At 50.9% G+C, this 21,289-nt stretch overlaps 2 protein-coding genes across 25 annotated transcripts in view; both read right to left on the bottom strand.

The window, feature by feature from the left end:
• The window catches only part of LOC118886240 (bone morphogenetic protein 8B-like), a 42,789-nt gene extending 35,365 nt beyond the window's left edge, over nt 1-7,424 (bottom strand). Inside the window, exon 1 of the mRNA XM_036835672.1 lies at nt 7,085-7,424. Within this exon, the coding sequence (XP_036691567.1) occupies nt 7,085-7,424 (340 nt within the window). The remainder of the gene's footprint in view (nt 1-7,084) is intronic.
• Nucleotides 7,425-11,528: 4,104 nt separating this feature from the next.
• The window catches only part of MACF1 (microtubule actin crosslinking factor 1), a 342,706-nt gene continuing 332,945 nt past the window's right edge, over nt 11,529-21,289 (bottom strand). For 16 of the 24 annotated variants that reach the window (XM_036835427.1, XM_036835461.1, XM_036835471.1 and 13 more), the window contains 4 exons: nt 17,618-17,829; nt 16,987-17,097; nt 14,286-14,415; nt 11,529-13,139 (listed from right to left, as the gene is read on the bottom strand). In XM_036835427.1, the coding sequence (XP_036691322.1) occupies nt 12,883-13,139; nt 14,286-14,415; nt 16,987-17,097; nt 17,618-17,829 (710 nt within the window). In that variant the 3' untranslated portion in view covers nt 11,529-12,882. The remainder of the gene's footprint in view (nt 13,140-14,285; nt 14,416-16,986; nt 17,098-17,617; nt 17,830-21,289) is intronic. The other 8 variants (XM_036835551.1, XM_036835580.1, XM_036835601.1 and 5 more) reach the window with 6 other exon arrangements.

Here is a 21,289-nt window from a genome sequence, read left to right as displayed (position 1 = left end):
TATAGCACAGGGAACTATATTCAACATCCTGTGATAAACTATAATGGAAAAGAATATCAAAAAGGATATGTATAACTGAATCACTTTGCTGTACAGCAGAAATTAACACAACACTGTAAATCAATTATACTTCAATAAAATTTTTAGAAAGAGAGACAGAATGGCATCTTCTGACCTGACAGTCCTTCCTGCCCTCAAACCCTTCCCCAGCCCCTCAGGGCCCATGAGAGGGTCTGACGCTTGGCTCTGCTGTCCAGCCACCGCCCCTCACCCACACAGGCTGGCCCTGCCCATCCTCACGGCCTCCTGGGCCTTCTGGTGCAAACACCCTCCCCCTGGAGTCCCTCCTCGAAGCCGCTCTCTCCGGGATTGCCCCGTCCCACCAAGTATAAAGGCTACTTTCTTCTCGGTGCAGCTGTGAAAGCCCCCTTGCCCGCCTCTGACCCCACACACATCAGCCTGCCGGTCTCTCCCTTTCCCTGTCCCAGGGGTCCTCGTCCCTGGTTCATCTGCCCTCTGGACGGTGACCAATTTGAAGACAGAGACTGAACAATGTGGGGTGGAAACGGGAGGCCTCAGCAGTCTGCTCATCCAGCCCCTCGTGTCCCGGGGGCCCAGAGAGGGGATGCCCGGCCCCTCATCCCAAGGGCTCCTGGTCCCCAGGACAGCGGCTCAGCATCCAGCAGCGCAGCCCCTGGGCTGGGCATCCTGCTGGTCTGGGAGTGGCTTCCTCATCACCGAGCGTTTCCAACCCAAGCCACCCATGTTCTCACTTTACTGTGGGACTCGCCTCCGTTCACGGCCCAGCCCCCAAGGTGGAGGACAGGCTCCCTCGGGGCCCCGGAGGCGGATGGGGTGGGCCCGACTGGCTGGTCCTGCCGGTAACAAGGCCGAGGGGGACCCCAGACCTAAGGAAACACCCGGGTCTCCGCGGCCCGTGCGGGTCCCAAGTGAGCTGCAGAATCCATCACCTCCCGGTTCTGCCTCTTCAGGGCTTCCTCCCGCCCAGGAATCTCAGCGCTGCCCAGAGCAGGCCCCCCGCTTCACTTCTGGGGGTATTTTTAGTCAGTTCTCATTACTGACTTTTTCAAGAGCTGTTTCCATAAATGGCTCTGTGCTCATAATTACCGGTCCAGGCCTCAGCCGGCTTCACAGCCCAAATTAAAAGGGAACAACCTGCCCACTGTACCACATCAAGCCCACCAAGGCCAAAAATAGATCCAAGGAGATGTGAGCAAGAAGGATGCGGTTCCTCCAGTTCAAACCCAGGAAAGACCTGAACTGTGGGGCTTTCCAGAAAGACGTGGTCACGGTGACACATCCCCTCTCTCCCATGGGGAGTGGGTGCCCGTGAGGAGTGGCGGGTGTCCTCCCGCCCTGTGCCTCAGCCCTGGAGGAGCCCCATCAGTGGGCAGGGAGGGTGGGGGACACATTCTTTTGTGGGAGCTGGAAAGGCCTTCGTGGCAACCCTGCATAGATGGGAAACTGAGGCCCAGGGAAGCAGAGACTTGCTGGGGGTCACGTGTCAGGTTAGGGGCCTGGATTAATCTGACATGTGAACTTTGCAGACTTGGAGCCCATGTAAAATGAGTGGCCCTGGACTACCTCTGGGTGGCAATTCTGAGATGGGGGGGGTCACCTGTTCACAAGATTCTTTCATCAACATGTGCCTGAGAGGTGGCCTGCTGAGGCCACTGTCTCCAGGCTGGGTCCTGCGGGGACTCGGGTCCCAGGGCAGGGCCAGGGTGACTGCAAAGACGAGGAGGCTGGCCCTGCTTCTGTGCCACCCGCCCAGGCCCAGGCTCCGTCGCCTGGCTCTGGGCACTCCCTGCTTTCCTGCTGCCTTCCTCTTCCCCTCAACTTTGCCAGGCTGCCCTGTGGCCATGCGGGGGCAGGGGGTACAGTCTGGGGGTTGCCATGAGACGCATATTTGGTCCCTGTTCTCAGGTTATTCATGGTTTCCTGGGGAGTAGCAGAAAGAGGGGTTAGATGTGCCCCCAGATCAGACAGGCAGAATCCTAAGGAATACAGACGATCAAGGCTGAGGGCTCCAATCATGGAAGGAGTCTGTCTCTTTGGGAAGAGGAGGAGTAGGAAGAGTCAGACTTATGGAAAACCCTGCCCATCTCTTTTAAAAGAAGAAAGGGGGGTGAGTATATTCTATGCAGAGGGTACAATGTGAGCAAAGGCACGGAAGTCGGACGCAATATATCTGCTCCCATTTATTATTCTCCTCCCGTGTGGCAGGCACGAGGCTGGCCTGACTGCATGTTTCACTTAGTCCTACACGACCCTGGGAGGCAGCCCTTATGAACCTTGTTTTAAAGGTGAGGAAATGAGGTGCAGAGACTTTAAAAGGAAACTGTGTGATGTCTCACAGCTCCCCAGTGGCAGAGTCAGGATTAAAATCCACGTTTAATATATCCACAGAGGAATGTGTACAAGCATGTCCAGATAGCTTTATGAAAAACCCAAAACTGGAAACAACCCAAATGTCCCTTAATACGAATGGTTTGCGATGCAAACAACTCATTTACATGAGAACAACATATATAACAAAAACATGGATGAATTTCAAGAAAATATGTTGTGTGAAAGACTAGACCCAGAGTATGTACTGTATGATTCCATTCACACGAAGTTCAAGAACAGAGCAAAGGAATGTTTCGTGATAGAAATCAGAAAGTGGCTGCCTGAGGAGATTGGCTGGTAGAAATAGGGTTCCCAGGGGCACTTGTGTTATATGTTCCTCTGTGGTCTGAATTTTGTACAATGAGCATGCATTATTTGTAAACCCCAAAGCAATAAAGACACTTTAAAAACAGGATTCTCAGTTTACAACACACATTCAACACAGTCTAGCTCAGCAGCACGTACTGCGCCTAACGATGGCCCCTGGACTCGGGGGAGAGGCCACTTCTGTGTAGGACAAGAGCAGAAGATGTGCAGGCAGGGAGTTGACCAGCTGTGTGGCCTTGGGAAAACCACCTAGCTTCTCTGAGCCTCACTGTCTTCTTATTAAACAAAGATGTGACAGTAAATGTGAGATGAAATGAAAGGACAGACATGGAGGTTCTGGGCATGTGGTCATCACTGGGTGTCATCTCACACAATTGCTGTACAGCCCCTAGGGTGGGTACCGTGAGTATATCCGTTTTATAGAGGAGACTGAGGTTCTGAGAGGTGGACTGAAAATCCAGATCACACAGAGAGTAGTGGGTGGAGTCAAGATGCAAATTCTGTTGAGTCCCAGGTCAGAACCCCCAGCCCAGTCCTGCCTGCCGGCCCACTGTCCTTCCCCTCCCGGTTTCCAGAGAGAGGCGGCACTGTCTAGACCACGTGACAATCACCTTGTGGTTGATGTACTGTTATCTGTCTCTCCCACTGGAAGGTCAGCTCCACAAGGGGGGACTTAGTTTCATTCCCTGTTATATTCCAGGAACTAGAACGGAGCCTGGCACAGAGCAGGTACTACATGACTATTTGTGGAGTGAATTCAGGAAAATATGCAAGAATTGCCTACTAAAGAACCAAAGAAAGTGACCCTGGGGCTCACGGAGGTGAGGTCAGGGGGCTGAGCAGGACCCGGGCCAGGTCCCTCGCGCGCACTGAGCCCGGCGCCTCCCGAATCCAACAGCCCCAGCTCATCCCCACCCCCGTCCTCAGCCCCCCAGGATCGCGGGAGTGAATTAGTCCAGTCCAGGGAAGGGGCAGGACAAAAGTGAACATGGCCCATCCAGTTCTGACTACACTTCTGCCTGCAGTGCCGTTTGTGCCTCAGTTTCTCACTCTGGAGCCTGGGCACCTGGTGCTCCCAGGACAGGAGGCGGAGAAGGGCTCAGGAGGAACATGCAGAGGTGGTCTCTCCTGCCTCATTCCTCCCTCAGGACTGGCTGGGCCGGCTCAGGCACTCGGGGGTCCCGCCAGTCACACGGAGCTGGGCGGAGGGATGGGTGGTGGTGTGAGAAGCTGCCTCCGGGGAGCCACAGGGCCGGAGCTGGGAGGCACCTCGTTTTTCTGACACCATCGCTGTGGACTGGACAGGAAAGCAGGGGCCCAGAGAAGGGAAGGGGTGTGGCTCGGGATGTGCAGGAGTCCACAGCAGGCCCAGGAGGGACGAGAACCTGGGCGCTGCCTCCCAGATCAGGGCCTCCTCCCCTGAGCTCAGGCGGCACCAGGGACAGGCTCCGTCTGCTCCTCAAGGGCAGCGGCCCCGTCACTGTGTCCTGGCCAAGGGGAGCCAAGAGTCCACAGGCGGAGGTCGACAGGCAGGCCAGGCAGGGCCCAGCTCTGACCGCAGCCCTGGCCCCCAACACAGGCCCTGTCAGTCACGACACGGCTCCTAAAGCATCTGCTCAAAAGCAGAGGCCTGACCCCTGGACGGCAGGCCCAGGCCTCTGGGTCCTACAGGTGCCACTGACGGTCAGGGGCCCGGCAAGCACCAGGCCCGGCTGGCTTCTCAGGAGCTGATGAGGCCAATAGCAGAGGTGGAGCTGGAGCCAACAGGTGTGGGAGCCTCGGCGTGGGCACTGATGCCACGGCGACTCTGCTATTAGACTCCACGGTGGTTCAGGGGCCGCTGACCTTCAGGGGCCTGGAGCCGGGGCCTCCAACGGAGGAAACAATCCTGGTAGGTTCTAATCCCCCACATCAGCCTAGGTAATTACCAGTTAAAACTACTCGAACTGAAGGAGTTTTACTAGTGCAATTAGTACATGAGAATAAAGAAGGCCCTCAGACAGCTGGCTGGACTGCCCACAGGCCAGGCTTCCACTGAACAAAGATCTGCTTGTTAATCCACAGCGTCAGAGGCCTTAGACCTTCATGAAACACACAGAGGTGGTGTGGGAAGAAACTGGGATTTGGAATCCACAGCCTGGATGATGCCATGGACGTGCTGTGTGGCCCTGGGTCAGTTATTTAACCTCTCTGAGCCCATGAAATAAGGCTGGTAAAACAGCTTCACAAGTTGCTGCATGGATGAAATGAGTATTTATAGGACTATGGAACTTCAAATGCTAGTTTTTATTCAAAAACAGAAACACCTTTGGTTGGCTTTAAAAATCTGTTTCTGGGTTTCACATGTCTATAAGACATTTGGGGACATTTCCATCACATCCACACCAAGGCTGAGCAGCAGCTGGGAGGGTCTGGGATAAGCACTGACCAGGGCCAGGTTCACCCTAAAAAGGGGGCTGACTTTCTGCCCCTCCCCCTCTGTCAACCTATCACACAACAACTCTGAGGATAGATCACTAGGAGCCCCATTTTACAAGGAGAGATCTGAGGCTCAGAGAGGGCAAGGGACTTGCCTAAGATCACAGAGCAGAAGCAGGAGGGCAACCAGCTCCTCCTGAGCTCAGGGTGCTGCTCGACTCACAGCAGCAGCTCCCACCAGGGCTGTGCACCCCTTGCCCCAGGGGATGCTGGGGGAAGAGGGACATGGGCTAGGCGGTGACTCACTCAGATGGATGGCTCCCCTGGAGGCATTCTCTGGGTGGCTGCATCCACAGCTCTTCTTGGTCCTGAGCCCGGGGTCAGCTTGCCCCCAGCACAGAGCTCCAGCCTCAGTTCCACATGTGGTCGCTTCTGTCCCAAGTCCCCACCCCTGCCCTCTAACCAGGAAGGTGGCATCTAGAACCCGCCAGCCCAAGTCCTGGGCCTGGCACTGGGCTCTCAGCACAGGTTAACGGCTGCCTCCTGCTGCTCGCTCCCCCACCTGAGCCCATCACGAGCTCTGGTTTGGGGGGGACGGGCCTCCTTGAGGCAAATGGCTGAAGACCCACAAAACTTACTGTCACTCTGACCCCTGGGTTCCTCTGCTGAAATCTCTCTGAAAGCTCTCTCCACCTTGAAAGCCTGCCCTCCTGACACAGAAATGTCACCTCCTTGAGCACTGGATGGAGGGCCAAACAACCTGGGCCTGTCCTGGCTTGGCCACATAGAGGCCACGTGGTCCTGAGCAAGACACTGCCTCTGCGAGCCTCACTGTCCTCACCTGGGAGATGGGGATGAATATCATGTCGCTCACAGGGCTGTTGGGAGGGTTAAGAGCGGTGCTGTAGGCGAAGGGAGGCTGGTGGCCACGGCAAGGGTCCTCTCCCTGCTCTGGGTCCCACAGCTCTCCCCACCTGGGGCTGAGCTGTAGTCCTTGGGTCCCCAGGTCCAGCCTAGTGTCTGCCTCAGCCCAGACTCCTGCCCCTCACTGGCCACAGACAGGAGGCAAAGCAGGTGGGGGACATATGTTCATGAATGTAGATTAAAGAGAGTTTAGTAATGGAAAACGTTATCTCTGAGAACTTTAAGGGTAAATGACTCCACGATTTGGAGTATAATTTCTGCAGAGAGGAAAAGCTGGGCTTTACCTGGGAGAACAAAGAGGGTCCAAGCTGCCCATCAGGTCATTCAATGGCCTGGACACTCATTCCATGACAAGCCAAGTCCCGGGTGTGAGCCCAGGGTGACAAGACCACAGTCCCTGCCCCGCCGAGCTCAGAGTCTACTCCTTCCCCACCGCCCCACCCCCCAGCAGCACCCCGCCCCCAGGTGGCCCGGGGAAGAGGCTGCTGTGGACTCAGAACATCCGGGTCCTCATCGCTACCTGGTGCTTTGATGATGTGACCAGGGTTTTCCACGCTGAACTTTGTCCCTCTCTTCAGTACCGCCCTTATCACCGTGACAGCATCACAGCCTCTGTTTACTCATCTGCCTCCCCAGGACCAGACTGTCTTCCTGGCACTGCCCGCGTCCACCCGACACTACATGAATCTTACCGTCGGGTGTGTTTGGCCGCGGGTGAATGCACGCCTCTGGGACTCACATCCCTCATCTGTCCCTGCCGGATCGGCCGCTCACCGACCCCCACCCCCCTGAGACTTCGCTGCCCTGACCTGGTCGGTTTTCCCTCCAGCGGTTCCTCGTACACGACAAGGTGATTCCCCGCTCCCAGCAGGGCGCTCGCCCTGCCCGAAGTGGCGCACACGACCCTGCAGCCCGCGCTCAGCCCCCGAGGGGCCCCTCGGCCCGCCGTCCCCCACTCGCCTTCTCGCGGGGTCGCCGCCGCCCACCCCGAGCCCGCTCTCACCCATGTTGACGAAGCTCATGACCAGGTCGGCGCGGCCCAGGCGCCGCTCGGGGGTCCCGCCGTCCTCGTCGTCATCGCCGGCCATGGCGCGATACAGGTCCAGCATGAAGAGCGGCGCGGACGCGGGCAGCCGGGGGGCGGCGGCGGGCGGCGCGCGGGGCCGGGGCCGCCCGGGCAGCCGGAGAACCGCCAGGATCTCGCGCTGCAGGTCGCGGCGCTCGCGCGGGCCCAGGCGCCGTTGCGGGCAGCCAAGCGAGGGGCGCGGGCCAGAGGCGCCGCCGCCGCTCAGCGCGCACAGCGCCAGGCCCAGCAGCCAGAGCGGCCCGGGGCGCGCGGCCATGGCGGGACCCGGGCGGCCTCACCGCGCGCGCATCCGCTCCCGGCCGGGTCCGAGGCTGGGGCCGCCCCGACGGCGAGCGGTGGGCCGGGCTTGGGGCCGGCGGGACGGGGCGGGCGTCGCCCGCGAACGCAGCGCGGTCCCTAGAGCGTCCGGCCCGCGGCGCCTGTCGCGGCTCCGGGTAGTCGGATGCGGCCGCACCTCCTCGGGCAAGGGCTCCTCCGGGGACCGGGGACCGTCGGCTAGTCTGTCTGTGCCGCCGCGCTAGACAGTCCGGCTGCTGCCGAGGCCGCTCAGCTCAGAGGCGGAGAGCGAGCTCCCCGCCGGGCTCCGGGAGGCGCGGCCCCTCAGTCTGTGCCGCGCGCCCCGGGCCGAGGTAGCCTCTCTCAGTGCAGCTCGCAGCCGTCGGGTCCCGCCCCCTCCGGACCCGACCAATGGGGGCACAGCGGCGGGACCAAGGCCGCGGAACAGACGCCCCAGGATGGGCTCTGGATGCCAGGTGTTGGCGACCGTGAGATGCGACCCGCTGGTAGGTGGTCGTCGAGGAATCCCTAGGCCCGCCGTCGGGGGTATCGCGGTCGTCCTGGGCTCCCCTCCCGCCGCTGGCCGCGCTGTCGGGCGGCCGCGGGGACTCGGCCTGGGGACCCAGGGTAGCGGCGCGGTTCGGGGATATCGGACCCTGCCCTCCCGCGGGGCGTGTCCTTGATCACCCTGCCCGGGCGGCATCCCAACTCTCGATCCGGCCCGAGGAGTGACCCGGCAGCCCCTCCGGGTGCACGAGTGTCGCTCCAGGACACGAAACGCCTCAGTCGGGTCTAGAGGTAGAGGGACCCCGCGGGTGACAGGCAGGCCCGAGAGTGGGGCGCATCCCTCTGCGAGCAGCCGGGCCCGGGTTCCCGGCCACCGCAGCTCCTCGCCGGCCTCTTGGCGCCTTCCCCGCAGTCCCCTTGCGTGCGCCTCTGGGAGCTCTTTCCCGGACACCTGACGCCGGCTCCGTCACTGCTCCTGGCGCGCCCACCCGCCTGGCTCCCGCGCGCTCCCGGCTGGCGCCTCCGGCGGGCCGCCCCGGCAGCTCCAGCAGCCGCACTGACACCACTAGGTCTGGCTGGGCGCCCTTCGGACCCCGGTGCTGGTCTAGCCGCGCGCGGGATACGCGCACCCGCTTCCCGCCTCCCGCCGGTCAAGGAGCCCTGGTGCCCTTCCTGAGCCTCTGCGCATCTGAATTGTCACGGCCCTCAGCGGCTTGCGAGAGAAGGCTCCTCACGGAAACCCCTCCATTGACTAGCCCCCTTCTGCACACCCTGCTCTTCCCTAGGCGCCTTCTCACCGCATTTATTCGTTTATGGTTGAGGCGCTGCGCTGAGAGGAAGAGACACTTAGACTGAGCTCTGAAGGCCGGAAGGAATTGGCTGGGATGAAGGAAAGGTCAGTGGGAGGGGAATGTTCCAGGCAGAGGAAATAGCTTGTGCGAAGGCCGAGACTCCAAGGAGCGTAACAGTGGCAGGTGACAATCAGCACTGTCCATGTGCCAGCCATGTTCTGTACCATTTCTTTCACGCTCACACGTTGTCACAGGGTAGATACCTAACCGCCCCTCCCCCACCTCATTTAACAGACGAGGAGACCGAGGCACACAAGGGTTAAGGGACTTCCCTCAGGTCACACAACACTGGAGCTGGGCTGCAGCAGGTGGGCACATGCAGGTGAGCTGTGCAGTGGAGGCTGGAGAGCCTGGGGGGGCAAATGGCCAGCTGAGGGTGAGGCTGGAGGCACTGACAAGGGACAGACCACAAAGGGCCTTGGGAGGCTAGAAGAGGGCTCTGGGCCCCTGACCATAATGGTGCCCTAATGTAAATTCAAGATTAAACTTTAAAATTATGTCCAATAAAATTCACATTTTTCCATGATCACTTCAAAAAAATTTTAAATATCAAATAAATCCTTAAATAATCATCTGCTGTTGCCTTAGCAACACGCCTAGTCTGTCTTACCCAACAGACAGATTTCCACACCACGTGTTTAGGCAAGATAAGAATGCTGAACTTTATCATAAGGATAATGGAGATAAGCCATTGAAAGTGCCCAAGACAAGACCAGAGCCTGGATGCAGAGGGGACTATGGATTGGAGGGAGGGAGACTGGAGTCAGGGCCCACAGCTGGGGCAGGTACAGTAATGGGAGGGGTCAGGGGATGATGACAATGATCCTCTAATGGAGAATCGTTAGAGGAATGGAGGGCAGAGGAGAAGGCTGTTAGGAGGGCAAACCCACAGGGCTTGGTGACTGCATGCAGAGGCAGGGGGCAGAGTTAAGGGGGTGTTCCCTTGTCAGAGTTGGTCAGGGTCTCTGAATCTCCTGCCCCCTTCACTGTCCCTGGGCATCCTTCTGCATTCCCCTGAGTCCATACATCATTGGAGGTCTCCGATCTAGCCTGTAATTCTCCAGTTGTGTATTGTAAAATCCTGGCCTCCCAGCAAGACTGCAAGCAGCCCAGTGCTGGTCTGACTCATAGAAGTCATTTATCTCAATTTAGGATGAGTGGAGATGGCTGTGCTCTTTAAACAATGGCCTCACATTCCCATAAACCAGCAGTGCTGCTCTGTGCTGTGCCCTGAGCCAGAGATGAAGCTGACCAGCTCCCTGCCCTCTAGTGGCTCCCAGGGGTCACCCCAGGGGTGACAGGTGAACATGCAGTCTTTTTGAAGGCAAAACAGAGGCTGTGCTCCGACAGAGGGGCCGGCAAAGTGCCCGGATGGGCAGAGGAAGTGGGGACGGGCGATCTGTGAGTGGAATCCTGGAACTCCTTAACTGGATGGGAACTGACATGGGGAAGGTTTCTTGGAGAAAGTTGTGTCAAACAAGGGCTTCCCCAGCCATCTGGCAACTCTGTGACCTTGGGCAAGTTACTGAACCTCTCTCAGGCTGTCTCTCATCCGCCAGTAAGGCTCACGATTGTAGGACTGTGATGGGAATTACATGAGAATGTACATAGAGCACTTAGCACAGTGACTGGCACACGGGAAGCACTCAATACATGTTAGCTATTGTTACTCAAAGCCCCAGAACCTGCCCTCCTCTATCCTAGCAGACACCAAGTTTGCATTACTTATTTAGCACTTGTATCACAGAACTGCAGTTTTAACCCCTTTCCTGCCATCCCTATATTTCCCACATGGTCTTGCACACAGGTGTTCACTGAATGGAAATACACTTCCTGCAGATTGCACCACTAGCTGAGCTTTGTTGCAAAGACTGAGGGAAAACCTGAATTAGTTGGTAAGAAAAACAAGTGACCGTGGTCCAGACTTTGAGAAGATGGAGGTCAAGCTCCTTTCAGCATGCTTCTGCAGCCAAGAGGCCTAGAGGGGGAAGCAGATTTGGGTGAAAACACCATCCTACAAAGTTCTGGCAGCCTGAAGTTATTCAATTCCATGGAGAATACAGTAAGCACTTCCTTCAGAATCCATCAGGCTGCACATTCCTTTTAATCTGGATATTTGGCTTCAAACAGCTTTGGCAAACATGTGTCCATCTTACCAAATTCCCCTATCACAAGGGGAGTATGGCCTAATGATCAAGAACACAGGCGGCTGATGTTCAACAACCCCTCTTACCTCTCAAGTTCTCTAGTTATTTCTTAGTCTAATTCCTGTCATCAGAATTAGTTAATATTTGGCTGTTCTAAATATTATAAAGCCAACCAGGGACAGGAGGGAAGAGAACTGCCTGACTTGGACAGGGAGCCCAGGACTAGATTCGAGGTCCTCTTCTGCCATTTATTCATTATGTGATCTCAGGCAGATCACTTTCTCACCCACTTTCCCATTCGTTTCTCCTTCTGTAAAACAAAGGAGGTAAGATTTGAGGACCAATTTTGTTTCTACCTCTGAAATTCTATTCTACCATTTAACCAGAAATATCAGCATACTGTGGGAAACTGGCCCCATTTTCTCAAAACCCAGGATCTGTGATTTCTGAAACAAAAATCTTCTTACATACTGGTTATTTGTTTAATCATGTAAGTGGGCCAGATAGCCCTACAGATTTACATTAACAACAGTCTGATTCTTTGTTCCCTTGTTAAATAAAATTAATGAGGATAAAATATATAAGAAAAAATCTATTAATGAGCTCCATAATTTATCCATCAAGATATTTGGATTTGAATAATGCACTGAAGTACCTAAAAGAGTAATATGTTATACATAAGGTAATGGTTCAGAAGTAAAGCAGGAAATACAAAATATTTGTTACTGCAAGCAATTTTAATACAAAAGTGTGTCTTGTTTTTAAACAGTTCATTGGTAGAGCTTCAGTTTCTGCCTCAATTAAAATCAATTGAGATAATCACACAGCAACGTGGTCGGAGCTGAAGAGGAACAGCAGCTAAAAACCAGGAGCCCCAGACAGCCCCTCTTCATGATCACTTGGTCAGCTGACTTTATTACGCACAAAAAAAAAGACGGAAGCAAACGGGACTTCTTAACAAGTGTGCTGGTGAACTCCTTTAAAGGACGAGCGAGTGTTTGTTTTATGTCCACATTTTCAGAATAGGCTTGTGGAATTCATTCCTCAGTTTGTGGGAAGTTGATCGACCATTTTAAATAAATAGCAAAAAATGCAGATAAACAAATCTGTAATTCATGATGCCACCAAGGAGTCTCCCCTTGCCGACGGCCTGGGTCCCGGTGAGCACAGGAGTTATTGGTGGCTGGGTTGGATAGGAAGTTATAAACCAGGACTCTTAAAAACCCCAATGTTCTCACATTTTCTGAACAGTTACATTTACCCCTGAATTCTAGCAGCTATTTGTCCTTTAAACACCTAGTACTGTAACAGTATTCAAAGACAGTATTGCAATGAACTCCTTTTGCTGTACCATGTGCAAACATTACCTAGATGCGGTTCCCTCTCTTCAGCTAAAATTACACGACATTAAAAACAATGGAAAAAGCAGTCAGAAGTGCCCTCCCCTCAGTTCTTGCTAATTGTGGTGTCCGTGATTTACAAAAAAGAGTTCCTTAAACACTGCAGGATTCTTATTTTTTTTTTAATATAATTTATCTTGCTGAGACAGCAAGTCAAGTTTATAAAGAAGATGCATTTAGGAATAATCCTAAAAGATAAAGCAGGTTTACAACCCTGCACCGCACAGAAACCCTACTTAGAGGCTTTTTAAAATTTTAATACACATTTGCATCTTGATCTTTTTGCTTATTTTTCTCAAATATTTCATTTCTGGGCCCCATCCATTACAGGGTTACCAGGAGGCAAATTTTATCTACATAAATATTCACATGAAAATAGTAACTTACAAAAAGAAAAAAAATAAGGCAGCTTCATAACACAATTATTCTTTTACACTTTTAACAATATAACTTTTCCCATTCAGAATAAATATACACCCAATGTGTGGAGCAGGATTCAAAGTGGATAGAGGCTTGGGGGTGCTTGTGCAGTGTTACCGCTTGGGACCTGGAGTCCTGGGGGAGGCAGTGGTGGTCTTCTTAGACATGGTGGGGATTTTGGAAGGCTTATTTAGCCCTCTCCTCGAGCTGCCCTGGCCCCCTGCGGCACTGCTCTCTGAAGTGTCTGAACAAGCAGACTGCGTCTCTAAAAGGTCAAAGTCAGAGGCATCGCTTCCTCGCCGGCTGCTGGCTCGACTCCCGGCCCGACTCCCAGCTCGACTCCCAGGGCGACTGGCTGACTTTTTAGGGTCTGGAATTTAAGAATAAAGCCACAGACTTAATAGAGACAGCATTGGAGTGGGGGTGGGGCTGGGGGGGGGCACAAGTTACCAGAGGCCGGGGTTCTTTTTTTTTATTTAAAAAAAATTTTTATTAGAGTATAGCTGATTTACAATGTTGCGTTAATTTCTGCTGTACAGCATCTCTTATTACTTATTAATTTTTTAAAACATCTTTATTGGAGTATAATTGCTTCACAATGCTGTGCTAGTTTCTGTTGTACAATAAAGTGAAATCAGCCATATGCATACATATATCCCCATATCCCCTCCCTCTTGCGTCTCCCTCCCACCCTCCCTAACCCACCCCTCTAGGTGGTCACAAGAGGCCAGGGTTCTCATCCTAATACCACCTGATATGCTGTGTGACCTTGGGCAAACCACAGCCTTTCTGAACCCCGGTCCTCTCACCTACACAGAAGTTGCTGAAACCCTTTCTGGCTTTGTGCTTCTACTTGAGAAGCGTCCTGAGGATTAGAAACCAGCTTCTATCAGCAGCACTGTTACCTCACACGCCCCCACGGTGGAGTCGAGCAGGGCTGTCCCATGGCCTCGGCACAGAGGAGAGAGCCTGCTAGTTGCATGGGCAGACTGAGAATGGGGGTGAAGGGATGGCAAACAGAGAGCAGGAAATGGGAGCCAAATCCCTAGGCTCGCAAAAGGAACATCAACAGGCGAGCAGATGTAATCTTTCCCTGACTTTCTCAGCTCCCCAGCAGCGATAATAAATATGGGGTGTCGGAAAAATTACTAGCAAACTGCCAGGTCCAATACTGGACGGGCTTCTGAGGAAGGCCCCGCTTCAGGAGGCCCTTTTTTCCTTCTACTTTCTCTCAAATACTATCATTTCTGATCAAGAACAGGTGGTCTGGCTTTGGCTGTGAGAGCATCTGCTCTCAGAAGGCAAGGTTCGAGCTACTTGTACCGATACGAGAAGAAGTCAAGGTCGGCAGGAAATCTGCAGGGCTGTCTTTCGGCATCTCACCTCAGTGCTACTCTCATTATTTGCTCCTTGGGGAGCAGTGAAGCATTGCTGAGAGGCTGCTGTTTCCAAATTCCTAGCCTGGCCACTCCCCTCACCCTCATCCTGCTGCAGAAGTGCTGGGGCAGGTACTTACCTGCCCGATTAGTTTTGGCACCTGTGGAGGCTGGGGAAGAACTATTGCTAGTATCGCCAGCAAGCGATGTTCGACTCGAATGAAAAGTTGGTGTTGGTCGTTTCAACTTGCTGCCTGTTGATGGAATAATCTTAAAAAATAAAAAATAAAAAGGTCATATTTACTTGGTGTAATCTTTGGTAGAAATTCCACTTTAAAAGGTCTACTTAAGCCCTCCTTATGTCTAATCAATTGAAAAGCCAATTAAAAGTCCAGGAAAACAAAGATTTATTTTGAAAATGTCCTAGGTCATGTATTTTTTTTTTTAATATTTTAGTGAATTTTATTCTAAAGGTCATGTATTTTGAGGATTCCCAAAATAAAGATTTCATGTCCCAATTAAAAGTTTTAAAATGTCTTCCAATACCTTTTATCTTACGGACAAATTTCTACTAAAAAAAAAAAAATCCTCAAATGGTAAGATTATAGTAGTTATAACAAACAGAAACATGGTAAATGAGTAAAGGAAAAAAATCCAAATACTCCCAAGTATCAAAGTTTTGGGGTTAGAAATGTGACATATGAGTTCTAACCCCAAATATTTAACATGGAGATCCAAATATTACTCCAATCCGTACTAGAGAGATGCAGTAACTTCAGTCAAGTAAAGATCTATTTCCTCACTGGCAGAATGCAGATTAAATTACTTGACTTGATCAAATAAATGATTAGGAGAAGCACGCAAGAGTGGGGCTGTGATGTCAGGAACAAGGCTCTGAACAAGGGGCCAGAAGAACTGAGCTTGGGTCTGGGCTCTTGGCTTATCTAAATTGGCATCTGTGCCTTCACTTCTCCCTCTGGAAACCAGGGAAGGGGCCTTTCAGACCCCATCCCTACCACACTCCCTCTCGTTCAGTCCACCGCAGCAACCGGCCTCCTGGCTGTTCCTCCTGTAACAGCCCAGGAAAGTTCCCTGTTTGTTGCCTGAATCTCTTGCATTAAAGCAGAAACTCCATAAAAGCAGGGACTTTGTTTTGTTCCCTGTCACACCCTTGGCACCTAATACCACGTCTGGCACAGACGAGGGGCTCAATAAAAACTTGTTGAGTGAATAAGTCATGTGTGGAAGCACTTCCTAAACTGGAGAAGAGCTGGAAAGATGTACATAATCATTACTGCTGCTGATAGGAGCTCCATTTCCCATTTGAGTGTATTTTTTTTTAAAGCTTTAATTTGGAGAAAGAATATTTTAAATCTGTTTTAAGTATCACTCATGCCACAGCATGCTATTCCAATTTTTCTTTGAAATCAATCGTGTAAATTGTTTTCCAGGACTTTTAAGATGTTTATACAAAGAGAAGAGTAAAGCAACCCATTGCATGGTGTTTCTTATATCTTTATAAAGAAAGAGCAAAAGCGACAGAGAGGGATTAACATTCCAGCACAAACCCTCCTGGCCCACACAGGAGGAAGAGCACCAGTTTCAGAAGCTACTGCTGCTGGGAAGACGTGGCGCCACAGATGCCGGGCTGGGCGTCCGCGTCAGGACACAGCCTGCAGAACACCAGTAGGTAAGGAAAGATGAAACCTCGAAATGAAATGAAACCAAAGGTAAAACCTTAAGACAAAACAAAAATGCTCATCTATCAGAATCCTATGAGAATTGGCACTTCATAATTAAAACATTAAAAATTTTAGAACTTTTGACTTTCATGAAACTGGAGCCATTAAAGAAGAAAAGCAGGATAAGCAGGTTGAGTCGTGGGGTTTTAGTGTCAGTGGGTCCCCAGATCATGTTCTAAGCCAGATGTATTTCTGAATTGGAGTTTTAGCTTGGAGTGGGATGAATCCCAAAGCAGCAAGTCCATTCGTGGGCATTGGCTTCTTGTACCTCCTGCTTCTATTGGCTGAAGCTTTACGTGACTAAAGGCAACGCTACCTTTTGCGGCACAAGAACCCAATGTTTCCCAGCAGGAGCTAGAATGCAAATTGTAGCGCTATCACACAAGCCTCTAGTCCACATTTTATTTCTGAAACACTGCTCTTCCAACAGTACTTGGGCATTTTAATGACTGTACTTGAACATGCTTAATTGCTGGCATGTGTATTCAAATCAAGGCTATAGAAACCCAAGTGCCTAGGCCAAGGAATTCAGAAGCTAAAACCTGAGCCTCAGAGCAGTGTTCACTGATACTGTGTTTGGCTGAAGGAGAGGGCAGCACCCACACCCGGACCACTGTGGCAATACCACCACCCCGGGGATGTGGCTCGGGCGGGGGGCGGGGGCACCAGCCACTCTTCTGTCCTAAGCAAAGATAGAACACTGTTGAACATGCACCGTCGTTGAATTTCAAGTGTTCATAACTCGTCTGTGTCAGATATGACGTTTGGAGGCTCCAAGAGGCCTGATTATAAACAATATCAATAAACAAATCACCACAGATGACCATTGTTTCTCACCCTGAACAAACATCATTCTAAAGACTGTTAGGAAGTTGTGAAACAATCCAGTCTTAGGCATCTCTTATTTATCTCCAATTTTGGTGAATCCGAGTTAGAAACCCCTGAAAAACACTGGACGAGATGAATCAGCTGTGAGAGCAAGCACCACAGAGATGGAAAAGAGCACGGACTCGTGTCAGGAAGAAGAGCTGGTCAAGTCCTCGGCATGAGCGAGGGCCTGGTCTCGACTGTGTCCTTAGTCAGCAAAGCCATACTCTACCTCGGGGCTGGACAGCTGGAGGTCAGGATAGTGGCTGTCCCTGACAGGGGTGCCAGCTTTACTGTTTACCAACCAGGGTTTGTCATAACAGCGAGAGAACTGAAGTGGAGTCTGTGAAACGGAAATCCAAAGGGAAGGACGGGAATAATTGAAAGTGGAACAGAAAGGGAGCAAATTGGGAACATAAAAAAAAAATAAACAGAAGACACTAAATTTTAAAGAAATAGAAGACAAAATAAAATGCGCATCAGTCCAACGGGATGAAAGGGACCAGGCAGAAAGGCAACAGCATTCTTCATCCATCACCCGTCGTAACAACAAACTTCTCTGTTAGCTCCAGCAGCACAGATAGTGCCTGGATTTTCAAGATTAGTAACTAGATGGGCTCAAACTCAAAATGGGAATATGTGGAAAAGAAGCGCTTTGGACTTAACAACCCGAGTTCCTATTTAATAATGTCCTCTTCAGTCATGTTAAAGGTCCGGATCCGTGTACCACTAGGGCCTGGCCAGCCTGGTCTGCATGTCTTCAAGTGCCTCTCCTCACTGGGGTCTTTCAGAGGCTACACTGAAAAATGGACATCTGCAAAGCTGGGAGCGGGGAAGGAGGTCACGCTGCAGGTTGTACGTACCTTGGTGCCACTGGCTGGGGTGGCTGGAGAAGACGGCATGGACGTACAGCTGTGGTTACTCTGACTAGCACTTGAGCTGGAGCGGGTAGGGGAGGCTGCCCGGGAAGACGGTTTGGACCTTCGGCCCCGTGATCGGAAAGGGGTCATTCCCTGGGATGCCCCCTCAGGCAGGATGAATTTCTCTCTAAGTTCGATGTTGGTTCTACCTCGTGCTAAAAAGGGAATAAACACACACATACAATAACAGTTAACCTTGAAAAAATGTATCTTTGATGGTCATACAGATGCTTGACCCCATGATAAGTTATATAATTTATAGGTTTAGTACCATCTGCGGATTCTTTTAGAATAGGGATAAATTCATGATTTATCAGCCTTGTCATGATTCTTACCCACAGCAGACACACTAACTAATAAGCCCCTTGGTTTGCTGTAATAAAGAAGTCTTTGTGTAGAAAGCACCATCCCATGCTGTGGTCACGATCTTGCCTTGCCACTGTCCCCTGGGGTCAAGAGAAAGCAGATGAAGCAGTTCACAAACCTCTGAGGTTAAATCAAAACCCCTCTTTTCTCTCTCATAGTACATGTGTACTTTTTGCTCAACTGTTGCATGATACACGGTAATGAAATAGTAGAGAAAAACAGATCATTGAAATTGACGTCACCTAGACTCTTCTATTTGAATTCAGTCGATAATAATATTAAAGAAAGGGGTCCAGGAACTCAGGACAGTAAAAAGATCCAGACTAAATCATTAAGAAGTAAACATGTGGGAGGAGAGAGAGAGATCAAGACCATGCACAAAACTTGCCAGTGAGAAACCGTTAAGTCTAAAGCTGAAAGCGATGAGAAGCTGAAGGCACACCTGCAGTGGGAGAGGGACAGCCAGCTGGAGAGTGTGGAAACACCACTGAAGGCCAACAGTGCTGTCCTGCGGCTTCCTGGAGCCATCAGACCAGAACCCAAAATCTGGATTCGGTCAGAAGATACCAAGTACAGCCAACACAAACATTAAATGTGAAAGACGCTATGAATTTAGAAGAAATAATTCCTCTGGAATGTGTTCTTAGATTATTCCTCACTGAAAGGTGCTATTCTGCAATCACCTTCTGTCTGCTCATTCATCCCCAAGCTGCTCACTTTTTAGGATGTACTAGATAGATCTAATCAAACAGAACTGCTGGTAAAGCCTGGGAAAAGGGAACCATTAGAAACAAAGTATTTGTCTTTCTTTCCTATATTAGATTTTTTACTTTGGCCAGAAACTACAAGTTTAGAAGATTTCAGGTAATTGTGCCTACCCTCTCTCCTGCCCAACTCCACATGTCCTCAAGAAATTTGAGGAATCTTGGTAGAATCGGATTTTAAATCAGGTTGCATGAGTGTCCAAGCAGAGAGGTTCTAAATTCCTAAATCAAATCCAAATTCTTTTCAATATACTCAGTTGACATAACATATCAAAGTATCAGGTTAAAAGGACTAACCTGCATGATCAAAACCCCTGAGTTACAGCCCAGGCTCTGCCCCCAACTGGGATCCTTCCTGCTCTGGGCCTCTGTTTCCTCAGGCTCACTAGAGGTGATCAATCAGGCTCACTGATGTCCAAGAGTCCTTCTTGTCTGGACGGTCTAGGACTTTTGGTCCCTGGAATGCTAAGCTGTCTCCTCCCTTCTTAGGCCCCAACAGAACATGCCCTTCAAGGTTCATTCCTTGGCCGTCTGCTCCCTAACTCATCCATTTTCCAAACTCCAGCACTTTCCTCAGTGTCCAGTTCTCAAAGAGAATTTCCTTCAGCGCTAACCTGGGTACTTCAGTAAGATTCCACATCGCTAAACACTTATTTATCTTATGTTTGCTAAAGGGCCAAGCACAAGGGTGGACACACAGCAAGCACTGAGATAACACTGACAAATGGAAATCATTACTCAGCTGAGGACTTGGACCCCAAAAGAATTGTTTATGGCCCTAAGCCATAAAGAACTTAAAGACGTGTGGTTTAAACCTAGTAGAGATTTAACAGTTCACTGAGCCCACCCTCTCAGAAAACAACACAGTGACACAAGAGAAAGACTTTGAAATGGCATTGCAGATGAGGGCAATGACATTTTAAGTGTAACGATAATAACATGTTCCCCATGCACTGTACAGTTTACAGAGTGTGATCACGTGTAACACTGCACTTGACTGTTATCAGCGACCAGTCAGCATCCCCATGTCACAAAGGAACTGAAGCATTCAGAGGCTGAGGTCAAGGAACGCTGTGGCAGAACTGGGACCAGAACCAAGGGCTTGCACCTGAGCTGCCTTCTGCCCGGCCCAGCTCCTTGCATTCATCTACGCTAGCTCAGCCCACTCCGCCTTCCTTCCCCACCACACTACTGTAATCACTGGCAAAGGGTACCGACAACTTCTGCCTCAGGGGGATGCTTTTAGATTGTAGAAAGGTTGAGATCTACAGAAAAGTACAAAGAATAAAAATTGCTTAATCTTAGGGGACAGGACTACTAAAATGTTGGTGTCTTTATTCCTTTGCACAACCGTGTGTATACATATATAAAAGATACAAAAATATCAGAAACATTCCTCCATGCCTGAAGTGTCTTGCATAACTTCAGCTAGCTGCAAAGTATTGTTTCATCGTACCGACATAATTTATTTCACCAACCTTGTATTTTGTTCACAATTTTTAAAACACTGTACACAATGCTGTGACAAACTACTTGTAAAAAGTCTTTGTGCCCACCCATGATGACTTCCTTAGGATAAATTTCTACAAGTGGATCTGCTGGGGAGAAAGGATGCACACATAAGGTTTTTGATACTTGTCAACTGAACTACAAAATTTTACACCAATGTACACTCTCAAAAATAATGTATGAATATATTCAATTTACTTCACTCCAGCCAATGCTCTGTGTATTGAGAGAGAGAGAGTGTGTGTACACATGGGTATGTATCAGGTAAAAACCTGATAATCTGACAGGTAAAAACACCTCTCTGCTGTTGTCATTTGCACTCGGGGGAGTTACTATTTTGTTCTTGAAACACTCTCCACCCTCGGCTTCCAGGACCCCCGCTCTCCTGCCTCTCCCCCTTCTCCCGACTACTCCATCCCACCCACTTCTTAAACGCTGATGTTCCCCTGGTTCCATCCACAGTCCTGTTCTCCCTCTTAGACTTTTGATCTGGTGATGAGTTCATGCATCTGAGACTTCAGCGCCATCATACGGTCCTGCCTAACTCTCAAATACATCCCCAGCATAGACCTCTCCTGGATGCCAGAACCTTACATCCAACTGATTAGACACGGTTGTTGACGTAGGTCCCTCCCTCCTGATGGCAGTTCAGTCTACTATTGATTCCACCTTCTAATGCCTCTTGAATTCCCCTGAGCCTTCCCTGTACCCCTTAAAATTACGTGGTTCATGGAGTATCTCCTCCACCCTGGACCACTGTAACAGGCTTCCAAATGGTCTCCTTGTTTCTCATCTTAACCCCATCCCTCCCTCACTCCTCATTCCCCACACTGAATTTCTAAATAAAAACCTGATCTCTCTAAACAGCTCCAAATCTTTCCATGGTCTTTCACTGCTTACAGCAGAATTTCCCAAACTGAGGTTTTTGAGGGGTTTCCTAAGAAGAGGAGTTTAGTAAACACTGGATTCTACATTT

Source organism: Balaenoptera musculus, chromosome 1, assembly GCF_009873245.2.
Source record: "Balaenoptera musculus isolate JJ_BM4_2016_0621 chromosome 1, mBalMus1.pri.v3, whole genome shotgun sequence".
In the NCBI taxonomy this organism is placed as follows: domain Eukaryota; kingdom Metazoa; phylum Chordata; class Mammalia; order Artiodactyla; family Balaenopteridae; genus Balaenoptera; species Balaenoptera musculus.
Note: the sequence above shows the minus strand (reverse complement) of the source record. Positions and strands in the feature narration are given on the sequence as shown.